The sequence below is a fragment of the Piliocolobus tephrosceles genome, chromosome 7, assembly GCF_002776525.5.
Source record: "Piliocolobus tephrosceles isolate RC106 chromosome 7, ASM277652v3, whole genome shotgun sequence".
Taxonomy (NCBI): Eukaryota; Metazoa; Chordata; class Mammalia; order Primates; family Cercopithecidae; genus Piliocolobus; species Piliocolobus tephrosceles.
This window is the reverse complement of record NC_045440.1, coordinates 104915677-104929403: the sequence shown is the minus strand read 5'-3', so window position 1 is coordinate 104929403 and position 13727 is coordinate 104915677. Positions and strand designations below refer to the sequence as shown.

At 41.7% G+C, this 13727-nt stretch overlaps 1 protein-coding gene across 2 annotated transcripts in view; it reads right to left on the bottom strand.

The window, feature by feature from the left end:
* The window catches only part of GRHL2 (grainyhead like transcription factor 2), a 180864-nt gene that overhangs the window by 112986 nt on the left and 54151 nt on the right, over positions 1 to 13727 (bottom strand). For both annotated transcript variants that reach the window (XM_023223392.1, XM_023223384.2), the window contains exons 3-4: positions 7268 to 7335; positions 1310 to 1703 (exon numbers count right to left, since the gene is read on the bottom strand). In XM_023223392.1, the coding sequence (XP_023079160.1) occupies positions 1310 to 1703; positions 7268 to 7335 (462 nt within the window). The remainder of the gene's footprint in view (positions 1 to 1309; positions 1704 to 7267; positions 7336 to 13727) is intronic.

Genomic DNA, 13727 nt, shown 5'->3' with positions numbered 1-13727 from the left:
GAGGCTGAGGCAGGAGAATCGCTTGAACCAGGGAGGCAGGGTTGCAGTGAGCCAAGATCTCGCCACTGCACTCCAGCCTGGGCGACACAGTGAGACTTCATCTCAAAAACAAACAAAAAACAAGCAACAACATAAATGAGTCTCAAAATATGCTAAGCAATAAAAAGGCAACATAGGAGACTATATCCTCTATCACTTCATTTACATGAAATTTTAGATAAGGCAAAACTATAGTGACAGTAGGCAGATCCATGCTCTCCAAATGCAAGGTGAGCAGGCAAGGCTTCAAGTGCAAAGAGGTTCAAGGAAATTTTCAGGGCAAGGGAACTTTCCATACCTAGATTCTGATGTTGGTTTCACAATTGTATACAATTACCAAAATTCTCAACTGTGCACTTAGAACTTCTGAATTTAAAACAAACAAGCAAAGTTAATCCTATGAGCTCCTAAGAATCCATATTCTCTATTTGTAAGGTAGAAAGAACACACACATACACACACTTAATTATTGATAACGCAAATTCTCCTTCTTGAGTATTCCATCGGACAAGGTTTTTTAAAACTTTATTGGCTTGTTTTGCTTTGTTTTGAGACGGAGTTTCACTCTTGTCACCCAGGCTGGAGTGCAGTGGCATGATCTAGGCTAACTGCAACCTCCGCCTCCCGGGTTCGAGTGATTCTCCTGCCTCAGCCTCCCAAGTATTTGGGATTACAGGCACCTGCCACTGTGCCTAGTTAATTTTTTTTTTTTTTTTTTTTTTTTTTTTTTTGTATTTTTAGTAGAGACTGGATTTCACCATGTTGGCCAGGCTAGTCTTGAACTCCTGGCCTCGATCTACCCGCTTCAGCCTCCCAAAGTGCTGGGATTACAGGCATGAGCCACCGCATCCAGCAAAATTATACTGTATTTTAAAAAGGAATGGACAAGTCCTACCTTTAGCTACCTATCATCTGGAAGGGTATAAACTGGAAAAGATCAAGGTGAAAACCACAAAGCAGAAGTTTCCAAACAAACATCTCTTAATTCCTCACAAATATTTAATCTTAAGACTAAAATGAAAACAAAGAAATCCATCATCTAAGAACCAAGAAAAATACAAATATTCCTCCACACACAAACACATAGATAGGTTTATTAACACCTGTTTAGAAAGAATGCCAGACTACCAACAAACACACCTTTTAAAAAACTAATTGAAACCAAAACTTACTGTTCAATGCATTTATCACACTTTGAAAGGAAACAGCAAAAAAATTAGCTAGGGGCTCTGGGTTTGAGTTCCGGCCATCGATGGAGCCTGGGACTCACCTCTGTGGCTGCGTCCTTGAAGCTCTCGCTGTACGTGCTGTCCGGGGTGCTGCGCTGGTCGTCCTTGAGATAGGCGCTATGGGTGGCCAGCGAGGGCACGTCATACTGAGTCTGTTCAAAGATAACCACTCGTTGCTCTTCCCCATCTCCCCGGGGATAGTGCACAGGTGGGGCCATGAAAACTGGTGTGAAATCTTCAGCTTTCACCACCGTGATTCCCGACACCGGGATGATGGCAGAGCTCTCGGGGAAGCTGATGCTGTACTGTTCCCGCTTGGAATTCTCCAGGTGATCTTGATTTAGGGAAAGGTTCACTGGAACAGTCTTTAGGACTTGCACTCGGTTTTCTCCTCCACTCAAATTACTCTGGGCTTCACTGGGGCCAAGGCAGTTTCTGTGTGTTCAAACCCGCCCCCGCAACATAATAGAATTAGAAAAATCACCATTCGTCAACGCCTAATAAAATAACCAATGCAGGCAATAATCATTGAATGCTAATGCCATTAATCCCTTAGATGGGGGGCTGGCAAACTTAACAACGAAACGCAATGGGATCCTTGCATCACTAAAAGTAGGACCATGAGTAAGCCATGCGCCCTCTGGTATCATGCAACCTGAAGTACTCAGTCTCACTGTAAAAAAAAAAAAAAAAAATGAGGCCTGGAGCGGTGCCTCACGCCTGTAATCCAAGCACTTTCGGAGGCCGAGGCGGGTGGATCAGCTGAGGTCAAGAGTTTGAGACCAGCCTGGCCAACGTGGTGAAACACCGTCTGTACTTAAAAAATACAAAAAATTAGCTGGGAGTGGTGGTGCATGCCTGTAATTCCAGCTACTTGGGAGGCCGAGGCAGGAGAATCACTTGAACCTGGAGGTGGAGGTTGTGGTGAGCCGAGATCATGCCATTGCACTCCAGACTGGACAACAAGAATGAAACTCTGTCTCAAAAAAAAAAAAAAAAAAAAACTGACCCTAGGTCTAATCAAATCTTCATATCTAACTTTCAGCTCTTAGGAAATACAGGAACACAAAGAATGACTTAACATCAAAAAGAAGCGATCAGACAAACCAGAATGCAGCACATCCTACTGACCTAAATTTGTCAACAAGTCAAAGGCATGAAAAAAGGAGGAAGGGTGGGAGAAGCATTCTAGATTAACAGAGATTTAAAAGTCATAAAAATCAAGTATGACGAGTAGCTCTTGTTTGGATCCTGACCTGAACAAACCAAAAAGGCATTTGTCAGGCAATGGGAATTTTGAGGCGATTGAATATGCACTGGGAATTGGGTGATATTAGGAAGTATTGTTGTCGGGCGCCGTGGCTCATGCCTGTAATCCCAGCACTTTGGGAGCCCAAGGCGGGCGAATCACCTGAGGTCAGAAGTTCAAGACCAGCCTGGCCAGAATGGTGAAACCCTGTCTCTACTAAAAATACAAAATTAGCCAGGCACAGTGGCTTTCGCCTGTAGTCTCAGCTACTCAGGAAGCTGAGGTGGGAGAGGGACAGAGTGAGACTCCGTCTAAAAAATAAAAAAAGTATTGTTAATTTAGTTAGGGGCGATAATGATTTTGAGCTTATGTAATAAAATGTCCATTTTTATTTTTTAGACATACAGATCAGAAGTAGTTAGAGGATAACTAATATGATGACATGACAGGGATTTATTTTAAATACTATTGCAATTTGAAAAAAAGAAAGAAAAGGAAAGAGAGAAAAGGTCAATATCAAGCAGATATTAAGCAGTGGCAAAAATGTTTCATTGTTGAACTGGAGAATGGGATGGGTATTTGGGGGGTTTCTTACACTATTCTCTGTACTTCTGTATATGTTTGAAAATTTTACCAAAAAGTTAGTTTTAAAATATGAAAAGAAAAAAGCAGGAGGAGGACAAACATGGTAATTTGAAGGACTGAGGAGTGGGGAGGATATTTTTACCATTCTGTGGGCACCTTAAAGGAGAAATAAGATAATGAGAATTTATCATTCAAATATTTTCACCAAATTGAGAAAGAACATGAGCTCATTGACATCCTTAGCACTGAATTCCTTTGGGGGCTTAAGGAAGTGGTGTAGCTTGGCTTATGTAAAATAAAATCTCTCAGATCTCAGACCTCCTGGGTGGTACAGAGATAAAGGAAAGGATGTAGAAAATTAATTCTTGCCAGACTAGAATAAAGTACTTTCATCTATACTAAAGAAGTCTAGTAGGAGAGAGCAGAAACAAATAAGAACTCATTAATGGAAAATTATTGTTGACAGCAAAATGATTTTATTAGCCAAGTCCCTCTGGTCAGTGTAATTTTGGGGCCACCTCTCACTAATTTATGGATTCTTCTGAGTAATATGGCGAGAAAATATATCTTTTGCCCCCTCTCTGATGCCTGGGTTGTTTGCTTATTTCTGTTTTTTATCCAGCATGTGCTTTCTGGGGTTTTCTGGCATCTCTCATTGTGAGGAATATTTTCTTAAAATTTGCTCTTCTGGGGCTGGGTGTTGTGGCTCACACCTGTAATCCCAGCACTTTGGGAAGCCAAGGCAGGAGGATCACCTAAGGTCAGGAGTTCGAGACTAGCCTGACCAACATAGAGAAACCCCATCTCTACTAAAAATACAAAGTTAGCCAAGCATGGTGGCGCATGCATGTAATCCCAGCTACTCAGGAGGCTGAGGCAGGAGAATTGCTTGAACCCAGGAGGCAGAGGTTGCAGTGAGCTGAGATCATGCCATTGTACTCCATCCTGGACAACAAGAGCAAAACTCCATCTCAAAAAAAAAAAAATTCTTCCAAGAACTGGGCTCTCCTGGCTCCTGTGTATAAAGAAGGAAGCCCATTAGCCTTTGAGCTTGCCTGATTATGAAGCAGGACTTGATATTTTCAGCTTTGATTTTTCAGATGAAACTTCAAAGTGAAACTTGCAAAAAGAATTTCTCCACATGAACACAGCAAATAGAAAAATATTTAAGATACCTAAAACTTTATTTGTAGGAAGAAATAAGTCTAGAAAATAATTTCCTAAGGAGTAAAATCACAAGTCTACACACTTTCTGGCCTTAAGTAATGACCTGATTTCATGATCAAATCAATAGCATGAACCTGCACATAAGAAATAGTGAAAATTTAGAATTTATGTTTCATCTGAATCCAAGTAGTTGGAGGATGCCAAAACCCAGACCACCCATTTACATTACCATGCCCTAAACCTAAACCTCATTGTTTACACAGTGCATAGAATGTTAATAGATATTCCTCACATACACACACAAAAAAGAGTCCATGGTGAAATCAATAATAAAAAACAAACAAAACTGCCATAATGAGACCACCCTGAGTGGGTTGCAAACATCATGAACCCAGTTAAGGTACCAGCATTCCTTCACCTGTTTAACCAAAACCCAGGATTTCCCGAACTCATGTCAGCCTAGAGCCTTTAGTGAATTAATACTTGGGGATAAGCCCCTACAGGTGAGGAGTACATAAGTTGGTCTACATTTATTGGCTACAAAGTTGTTATTCAGTTTCCACTCTAGGTTTTGCACACATACAGTCTCATTGGCTTTGCCAAAATATTCAAAGTTAACCAACTTCTCTATAGTTAGAGTCCATTTGGGGCCAGGTTTCTTAATTATTTAATTCATGCAAAACTTATGAATTCTAAAGAAAGAATACAAGTCAAAATATTTTTTGGCTTTGGTGTCCTAATAAACAAATAAGCAAGCTATGGAATTGTATAAATCTAGCTGAATATTATTATACCACCAGAAAATAACAGGTTCGGCACCACCCTAAAATGTGTAACTATGCCTCTGTTAAACAGTTTTAGATTTTGAAGCTAATACCAGAGAACTTCACAAAGACATCTAAAAAATGGGTAATTAAAACTAAGAATTATTGTGATAGTAATTATCTGCAATAGAATTTAAAATTGAACCAAATATTGTAATATGAGAAAAATGCAATGATAATAACGGTGTGTTAAACACACTTCTTAGAAAATTCAGATCATGTCTTTGAGATTCTGTTATTTTTCCAGGTAGCAACTTCTGCATACAAACAGTTGTAATGATACTATGTTAACATATGGCACCTTAATTCATGAATATGCTGTAGATCACAATGACATCCTTCCAAATTATATTCGATGAGAAGTCTAAGTCATAATTAATCTATATAAGGTAGGTCAGTCTATACTTCACTGCAGTTTTTTTTTTCAATGCTCTGTGAAAATCACAAAAGTAACCATTAAAATACAATGAGCAGCTGTTGCTTCATTATGTTGTCCTAAGAGATACTCACTTGTCTGTGATGTAAAAGGTAGACAGAGTACATGGCTTAAACTTGTTTTTCCCTCATCCTGCTGTAATTCTGGCACAGGACTAAGCAGATAGCACAAGCTTAACTCAATAAAACTGACTGGATCAAGGGAAAGTTTTAGGGCCTGAAGAGTGTCAGCCTCTTCTTCCTTGTCATCACCTCTGCCAGCGAGGCCCCAGGACCCCAGGGCAGTGTGGAGCTTCAGGAGATCCCTAGTGGAACAGTGACTCTGATGCAGGCAGTCTTCATGTTCTGCTGGGGTTGTACCCTGGAGATGCTGCACAGCACAGGGCTGCTGGTTGGTGGAGAGGCCCCTGCTGCTGATCACAGAAGACTGTAATGTCACAAGCAGTTCCTATCAAGGCCAGGTCAGATTCTGACATATGTACTAGTAGGGGATTTTATATCCATATGGAAGAACCTCCAACAGAAAAACACCATGGCTTCTCTCCATCCCACTGCAGGGGAAGAGATTTATTGATCGGTGAGTTTGAAAGAAGTGGGTAAGTTTGGGCCGGGTGCGGTGGCTCACACCTGTAATCCCAACACTTTGGAAGGCTGAGGCAGGTGGATCACGAGGTCAGGAGATCGAGCCCATTCTGGCCAACATGGTGAAATCCCATCTCTACCAAAATACAAAATATTAGCCAGGCATGGTGGTGCATGCCTGTAGTCCCAGCTACTCAGGAGGCTGAGGCAGGGGAATATCTTGAACTGGGAAGCAGAGATTACAGAGAACCAAGATGGTGCCACTACACTCCAGCCTGGCGATAGAGCAAGACTCCGTCTCAAAAAAAAAAAAAAAAAAAAAAAAAATGTGGGTGAGTTTGAAAGAAGTAGCTGAGCAGGGTGATTCAGTCCCTTCTGGTCCTGTTTCTTTTTCTGGATCATTCTGGCCAAAGAGAGGGGACTCCCCCTCCAGTCACCCATGCTGTGCCATAAATGGTACAAAGTCATGCCTGGGACTGAATGGGTACGCTTACCTAAGTCAGGACTGAAATGTTACAAGCTGCAGATTCTGAGTCACATTCTCCAATTGGCTTCATCAGAAATAAAGCTGCTTTTGGTTTTTCTGCCCCTTTTGAATCTCGATTTATCTGACTGTGCCTTGCTTTTCAGCTGGTTCTTGATTGAGGAGGGCAGACAAGGGGTGTTCCATAGTGATCTCCCGCAGCTGTCCTGCCCCTTCACCCTGACAGAGGTAACCCTTGCAGTGGCCTCTACCTGTGCCTCCCCTGGCTGAGAAACCGTCCAACCTCCTTTCTTTCCCCTCCCCCATCATCGAAAGCAATCTTTCAAGTGTCTCACTTCCCGAGGGACCTAACTGCAGTTATAATGCCATAGGATTGATCAGAAAAGTTAAACCCAGCAATGCGCTATCTTGCCAGCATCTCATCTCTGACTCAGGATTTTAAGCCTCCTTGGAAGCGGGTATCTGAAGAGGGTACAGAGACCCTTTGAATGCACAACCAAAAATGCAATTTGCTTTCCTCATTGAGAGATCTGGCATTGGTCCAGATTCGAAAGACAGATAGAGGATGCTAAGCTTCTTGACCCCATCTTCTCTCAAGAACAAAATATACAGTTTAATAACATTGTTTTCGGAAAACATAGAATTATTTTGGGGGCCACACAAATTCCTTTACCTTTTCTCCTGGTCTTCTTGGCTGTCACTTGCTTTGCTTACAGACAGCAGCCTCTTGTCTCGAGGAACCTGGAAACATCACCAACCATCAGTCAGATGTATATAGATGCAACCATGACCATGTTCACAGCTGGACACCAGCATAAGCAAAGAAACCAAAATGGGATGTTCTCCGGGAAATGGTGGAAAAGTTGCTATCACCAGGAGATGTTAAAGGCGAGTAGCCTGAGTGACAATGATTATGGAGCCAGAGACAAAGGGTTGGTGATAAACATATGGCCATAGCAGACATGATTCAGCTGCTTACTCCTGGCCTAGGTGACTCTCCCTGGACCCGAGCACCTCTCATGCACTCCCTACCTCGGGAGTGGAAGAGGGGAGAGAAGCAATGTGAGCAGAGGTAAATCTAGACTTAGGTGCCTTTGATCAGACAGAAAACATAATGGAGTTACACAACAAATGTCAGCATAAAGAACAGAGACCTACCCTCCTCTCTGATGAGAACTTTAAGTGCTGACATGGTTGGGGGGCTTAGGCACAGGGGGCTGTGCTGAGCTAGCAGCGGGGGGAAGCATCCAATATACCTGGGCCTGCCTTTGTCCACCTTCCTACACAGCTTGTGGACTTGCTTCCACAATTTTGTTTCTAAATACACTTTCATTATTGTCTTAAAACTCCTGATGCCCTTTGGGAGGCCGAGGCAGGTAGATCACGAGGTCAGAAGATTGAGACCATCCTGGCTAACATAGTGAAACCCCATCTCTACTAAAAATATAAAAAATTAGCCAGGTGTGGTGGCAGGCACCTGTAGTCCCAGCTACTTGGGAGGCTGAGGCAGGAGAATGGTGTGAACCTGGGAGGCGGAGCTTGCAGTGAGCTGAGATCACACCACTGCACTCCAGCCTGGGCGACAGAGCGAGACTCCGTCCCAAAAAAATAAATAAATAAATAATAAAATAAAATAAAATAAAACACTCCTAATGCCAACATATTACCTGAAAGATATTGAAAAAGTGCTCATTGAAAGAAGGGCCATCCCACCAGGTGTGTCTCTGACCGTCATCTAATCGCCTACTGCATCCTAGATCCTTTACTCTGCCATAGTTTTCAAACACATGAATAAGTAGGCTTGAATCGGGTTGGTTTATTGAATTTTTTGCCTTTCTTTCTTTCTTTCTTTCTTTTTCTTTCTTTCTTTCTTTCTCTCTCTCTCTTTCTTTCTTCCTTTCCTTTTTCTATATCTCCAGATCTTCCTTCTAGCCAAACTCCTTTGCACCCAAAAAGCAACTTTTGCTTTCTTGAGATGAAAGAACGTTCATGAAAATCATCCTACTGGAGTCCTCTAGCAATTCCTGTGATTTCCACTTACCTAAATACGTACACAAGCCCAGACACCTGGCTTAGGGTGGGGACAGAGCAAAGTGGCCAGGAGTCCAGACCTAGAACCTGCTTGCCTGGGTTCAAATCTCAGCTCTACCACTCAGTAAACTCTGTCCCACTTTCCTCATCTGTAAAATGGGCATAACAATAGTCCCTCATCTCACAGGTTTTTACTAAAATTAAATGAGTTAATGTAATTTTCAAAGCACTTGAAGTGTGTGGTACTTTATATTTGTTAATAAAAAACAAAATAAATCAATTGTAAATCATTCATGTTAACTTTCAGAGTCTATACTGTATCAGGCATTGCTAAACACTGGATAGAAATGAGATAAATGATAGTTCTCATCATCTATTGAAGATGACAGATAAACATACAATTTCAGTACTCAATACACCTGTGTTCATTGCAGCACTATTCACAGTAGCCCGCAGGAGGAAACCACCCAAATGTTCTACAGCAGATGAATGGAAAAGCAAAATGGGGCACAGCCATACGATGGAATACTATGCAGCCTTAACAGAGAATGAAATTAAGGTGCATGTTGTAATATGGAGGGACCCTGAAGACACTACACTAAAAAACTAAGCCAGATACAAAAGGACAAATATTGTATGGTTCCACTTAGATGAGGTACCCCAGAAGAGTCAAATTCATAGACAGAAGGTAAAACAGAGGGGACCAGCAGGTAGGAGGATAAGAAAGGAATCATTGTTTAAGGAGTACAGAGTTTTCTGTTTGGGAAAATGAAAAGGCTCTGGAGATAGATGGTGGTGATGTTTGCACAAGTGTGTGAATGTACTTAATGCCACAGAACTGGACACTTACTGATGGTTAAAATGGTAAATTTTATGTTATATATCTTTTATGACAATTTTTAAAAGACATTAAGGAAGAAGTAAGTGTTTAAGGAGACCCCACAGGTATAAAAATAGAAGGAAATCATGTCCTTTGCAGCAAGATGGGTGGAGCTGGAGGCCATAATCCTAAGTGAATAAATGCAGGAACAGGAAACCAAATACCACATGTTCTGACTTATAAATAGGAGCTAAATATTGGGTCCACATTGACATAAAGATGGGAACAACAGACACGGGACTACTAAGGCGGGGATGTAGGGCAAGGGCTGAAAAACTACCTTTTGGGTCCTATGCTCATTGCCTGGGTGCTGGGCACAGTCGTATCCCAAACCTCAGTATCACACAATATATCCATGTAACAAGCCTGCACACGTACCTCCAAATGTAAAACAAAAGTTGAAATGATAAATTTTTTTAAAAAAAGACCTGCATATGTATCCCAGAACTTAAAGTATAATAATTAAAAAAATAAAAATAAATAATAAAACGGGGGGGAAGGAGAAAGAAATTCTACTGGCATTGAGATTAAAAACTTAATAAACTGGAAAACTATACATATATTAAAAAAAGAAGACCTGCCTCCCCAGCTCTGCCTGCTGCTGTACTGAGTTTACAACTCACCCACCCCACCAGAGAGCACTTAGTTTCTCTCCTAAAATATAGTTATTCCTATAGTGTTTTAAAAATTTAATACCCGTGATGTGAGATAAAACTGTGCCACTGACAGGATTCTCTGGAAGCCTAGAGGGCGGAGCTCCCCAGAGGGGCTGAGCCATTGGTAGGAATCTGTAAGGTGGATGGAGAAGGCTTTCTAGCCACTGGAGCTGCTTATAAAAAGGTTAGAGGGCAGGACAGAACAAGGAAGGCATGGCCGGCATGAGGAATGAGTTGGGGGAGATGTGGCCTCAGAGATGAGCAAAGGCCAGATGAGGAAGGGCCTCTGAAGCAGGGACAGATGATTTACTTCTTTTGTCATGTGCTATGGCACCATCACATTTTTCTTGACTGTCAAGCTTCCCCTGCCCTCTCCCCTTCCAACCAGGTGGCACAAAGTCCCCTGTGCCTCTGAAACCCATCCGCCACCCCTAGAAACCAGCCTCCAGGCTCAGCCGCCAGGGTCCCTTGCTTGGGCTGCTCAATCAGCTCCTAACTGGTCTCTCCTCTCCTTCATTTCATTCCTGTGAATTATTTCTGGATCCATTAGGAAGACTCAGCGTGGTCTGCTTAAAATGCAGTCTGATCTTGTAGTGTTGCTATTATACTTAAAACACTTGAGTGCTTCCCATTACTCTCAGGTAGGTAGTCTCAAAAAGTCTCCCATCTCAGTGTAGGCAGCCCCTGTTTTTGCTTCTCACACTTGGGCCAACTATATTTATGACCATGCAATGCTCCTTCTCACAAAAGAGCCATCACACAAAATCCTCTCTGCCTAGAACCTGTCCCACCCCTCCTACACCCACACCACAACCCATGCCTTCTTCAGGCTAACTTGTGCCCATACTTTGAGTCCTATCTAATTTTATGTGCCCATGATATGGCAATCTCTATGTCCACCTTGTACATGGTTATGTCCTCAGTGCCTGGAATGTAGTAGGCCCTCACTAAATACTTATTGAAAGAATCAATTGATCAATGAAAATGGCCTGGAAAAGGCAGGACCAAAGAAATAGAAGAATAGGGGTTCCAAACACTGAAACATGTTAGCAACCCCAAAGATTCATGGAAGTGAATGTTATTGTTGCCAAGAGTCCCTGATGTGAGCTCCGCACAGACACCTGTGCTCGGTCTAAGGCGCTAGGCACAATACCATAAAGGTGGTTATTAACGTGCGGGTTTGCTCTTCTTTGAACCATGCTCTTTTTTGAAATGTTGGCTTTGCAAACCATCTTTAGATAAACTGAGAACTCTGAACTTGGTCTCTTCCCTTGAGTCCTAGATGCCCCTACCTGGACATCTTGCAGGCACTTCAAACTCAACTCTTTATAATTCTCCTCAGAGCCTTTATTCTGTACTCTCTGCCTTGATTAATCCAGAAATCATCTTGCCCTTAGTTATGAACTCCCCTCACCAACTCTCTGTCTCTCTGTCTCTCTCTTTTCTGTCCTGGTCTGTGCATGTGACAGATCGTTCTCTACTCTGTGGCAGAATAGGCATTGCTTCCTCTGGAAAGCCGGTGAATTATCTGGGAGGTTGTCAGTCAACCTATTGCTCTTAGAACATAACCCTTTTAGAGCACTGACCTCCATAAACCATGGTTATAGGTTTACAGCACTGTGTTTGTCCTGGACTGTGATTGTCGGTGATCTCTCTGAGGTAGTGAACTGAGTCTCACCTGCCTTTAGATATCCAATATTTATCCCCATTGCTAGGAGGTCATAGCTACTTAGTGAATATTTTTTGGGTGGGTGTGTAGGTGGGTGGGTGGGTGGATGGATGGATGGATGGATGGAAGGAAGGATGGATGGATGGAGGGGTGGATGGATAGATGGACGGGTGGATGGATAGATGGACAAACAAATCAACCAACAAACTGGTTTCCAGCAGTACTGGTCAGTAGAACAGACGGAAACCAACTGACCAGGGAAGCCTATTTTTCACTACAGCTGGAACCAGATGATGATAAATCAGCTCTCTCAAGAGGAAAATAAAGTTACATAAAGTAAGTCAAAACAGTTTTAAAATATCTGGCTACTTGAATCTGTCACGTTTTTCTGTCATGCCTGAAATTCATGGAAAGGTCACACAACTCTGGAGCTATTATTGGTAAGTAGTTTAAACTAGATAGAGAACTGGGCTAGAATTTTAGTCTCTAAATTATGACAGATTCTATACATTTGGGTTTTAAAAAATAAACACCACTTGATGAGTAAGCAACTTGTTAAGCTCCAAATGCATACTTTTAAAATTTTTAAGTGGATTCAAAAAAGGGCATTTTGTAAATGGTAGACATTGTAAAACAATGGATATTAGGAAACATACAGGATTGTCCTGTGATCTTGGGTAAATCCCACTGAGTTGCGGAACTATGAAATGTAAAACCTGATAGACTTCACTGCAATAATGCTGTGGTGACAGTTATCAAATGCAGGTGAAAAGACCTTGAAATTTATGAAATATCATGCAAAGGTATGCCTTCACCACATTCACAGGACAGGGACCACCATTTCTGGAGTGCCTGCGTGTAGCTCATGAACTCCTCCCTGTGGACAGAGTCCACGACTGTCCCCTCAGGGATGATGTACTCCAACTTCAACAGTGAGGAAAAACAGTTTCTTTGACAAAAATAGAATCAATTCATACTCTGAAGAGGCATAGAAAGTCTGTAAAATGTAAATGATAACATGGCAGCAATTTTTACAATAATTTAACTTCCCAGAGTTTACACGAGTTTAGACCAAAAAACCAGAACTGCTTTATTTCATTAACATTTCACTTGACTACAGAAAAGGTCTATCCTCAAGGGACATTTAACTTTGTTATAACTTTAACACCAACATATATAAGCTGTGAACACCCAGGGAACTGAAAAGGGCTTCAAAATGATCATTTGAACATAGAATGTTTGAAAACAAGACAAATTCTTTCCAGAAACACTAAAATGTTTCAAGCAAAAATATAGCAAAGTTCGTGTGAAATAAAAGCAGCTATGTAACTCTAGTAGTCCACACGGTCTTGGAAATATTAATTCAACAGAAGGAGTTACAGACTTGGCTGCAACTTGAGTTTTATGTAAACTCCCTACCTGTTATCTCAGAATATTTACAGAAAGCAGTATTTCAACTTTCCTTTAAATGCTAGCAAATATATAAGAGGACAGGTAATCTAGGTACCACATTTACTAGTACTTAATCACCCGTATTTACTAATACTTAATTATCCTTTGCATCTGTGGGAAATAAAATACATTGCCTTCATAAATTACTAATTATGGACCGGACGTGGTGACTCATGCCTAATCCCAGCACTTTGGGAGGTCAAGGCGGGCGGATCACTCGAAGCCAGGAGTTCAAGAGCAGCCTGGCCAACATGTGCAAAATCCCATCTCTACTAAAAATATAAACAAAAAATTAGCCAGTTGCGGTGATGCACATCTTAGTCCCAGCCACTTGGGAGGCTGAGGCAGGAAAATCGTTTGAACTCGGGAGATGGAGGTTACAGTGAGCTGAGATCATGCCACTGCACTCTAGCCTGGGCAACAGAGTGAGACTCTGTCAAAACAA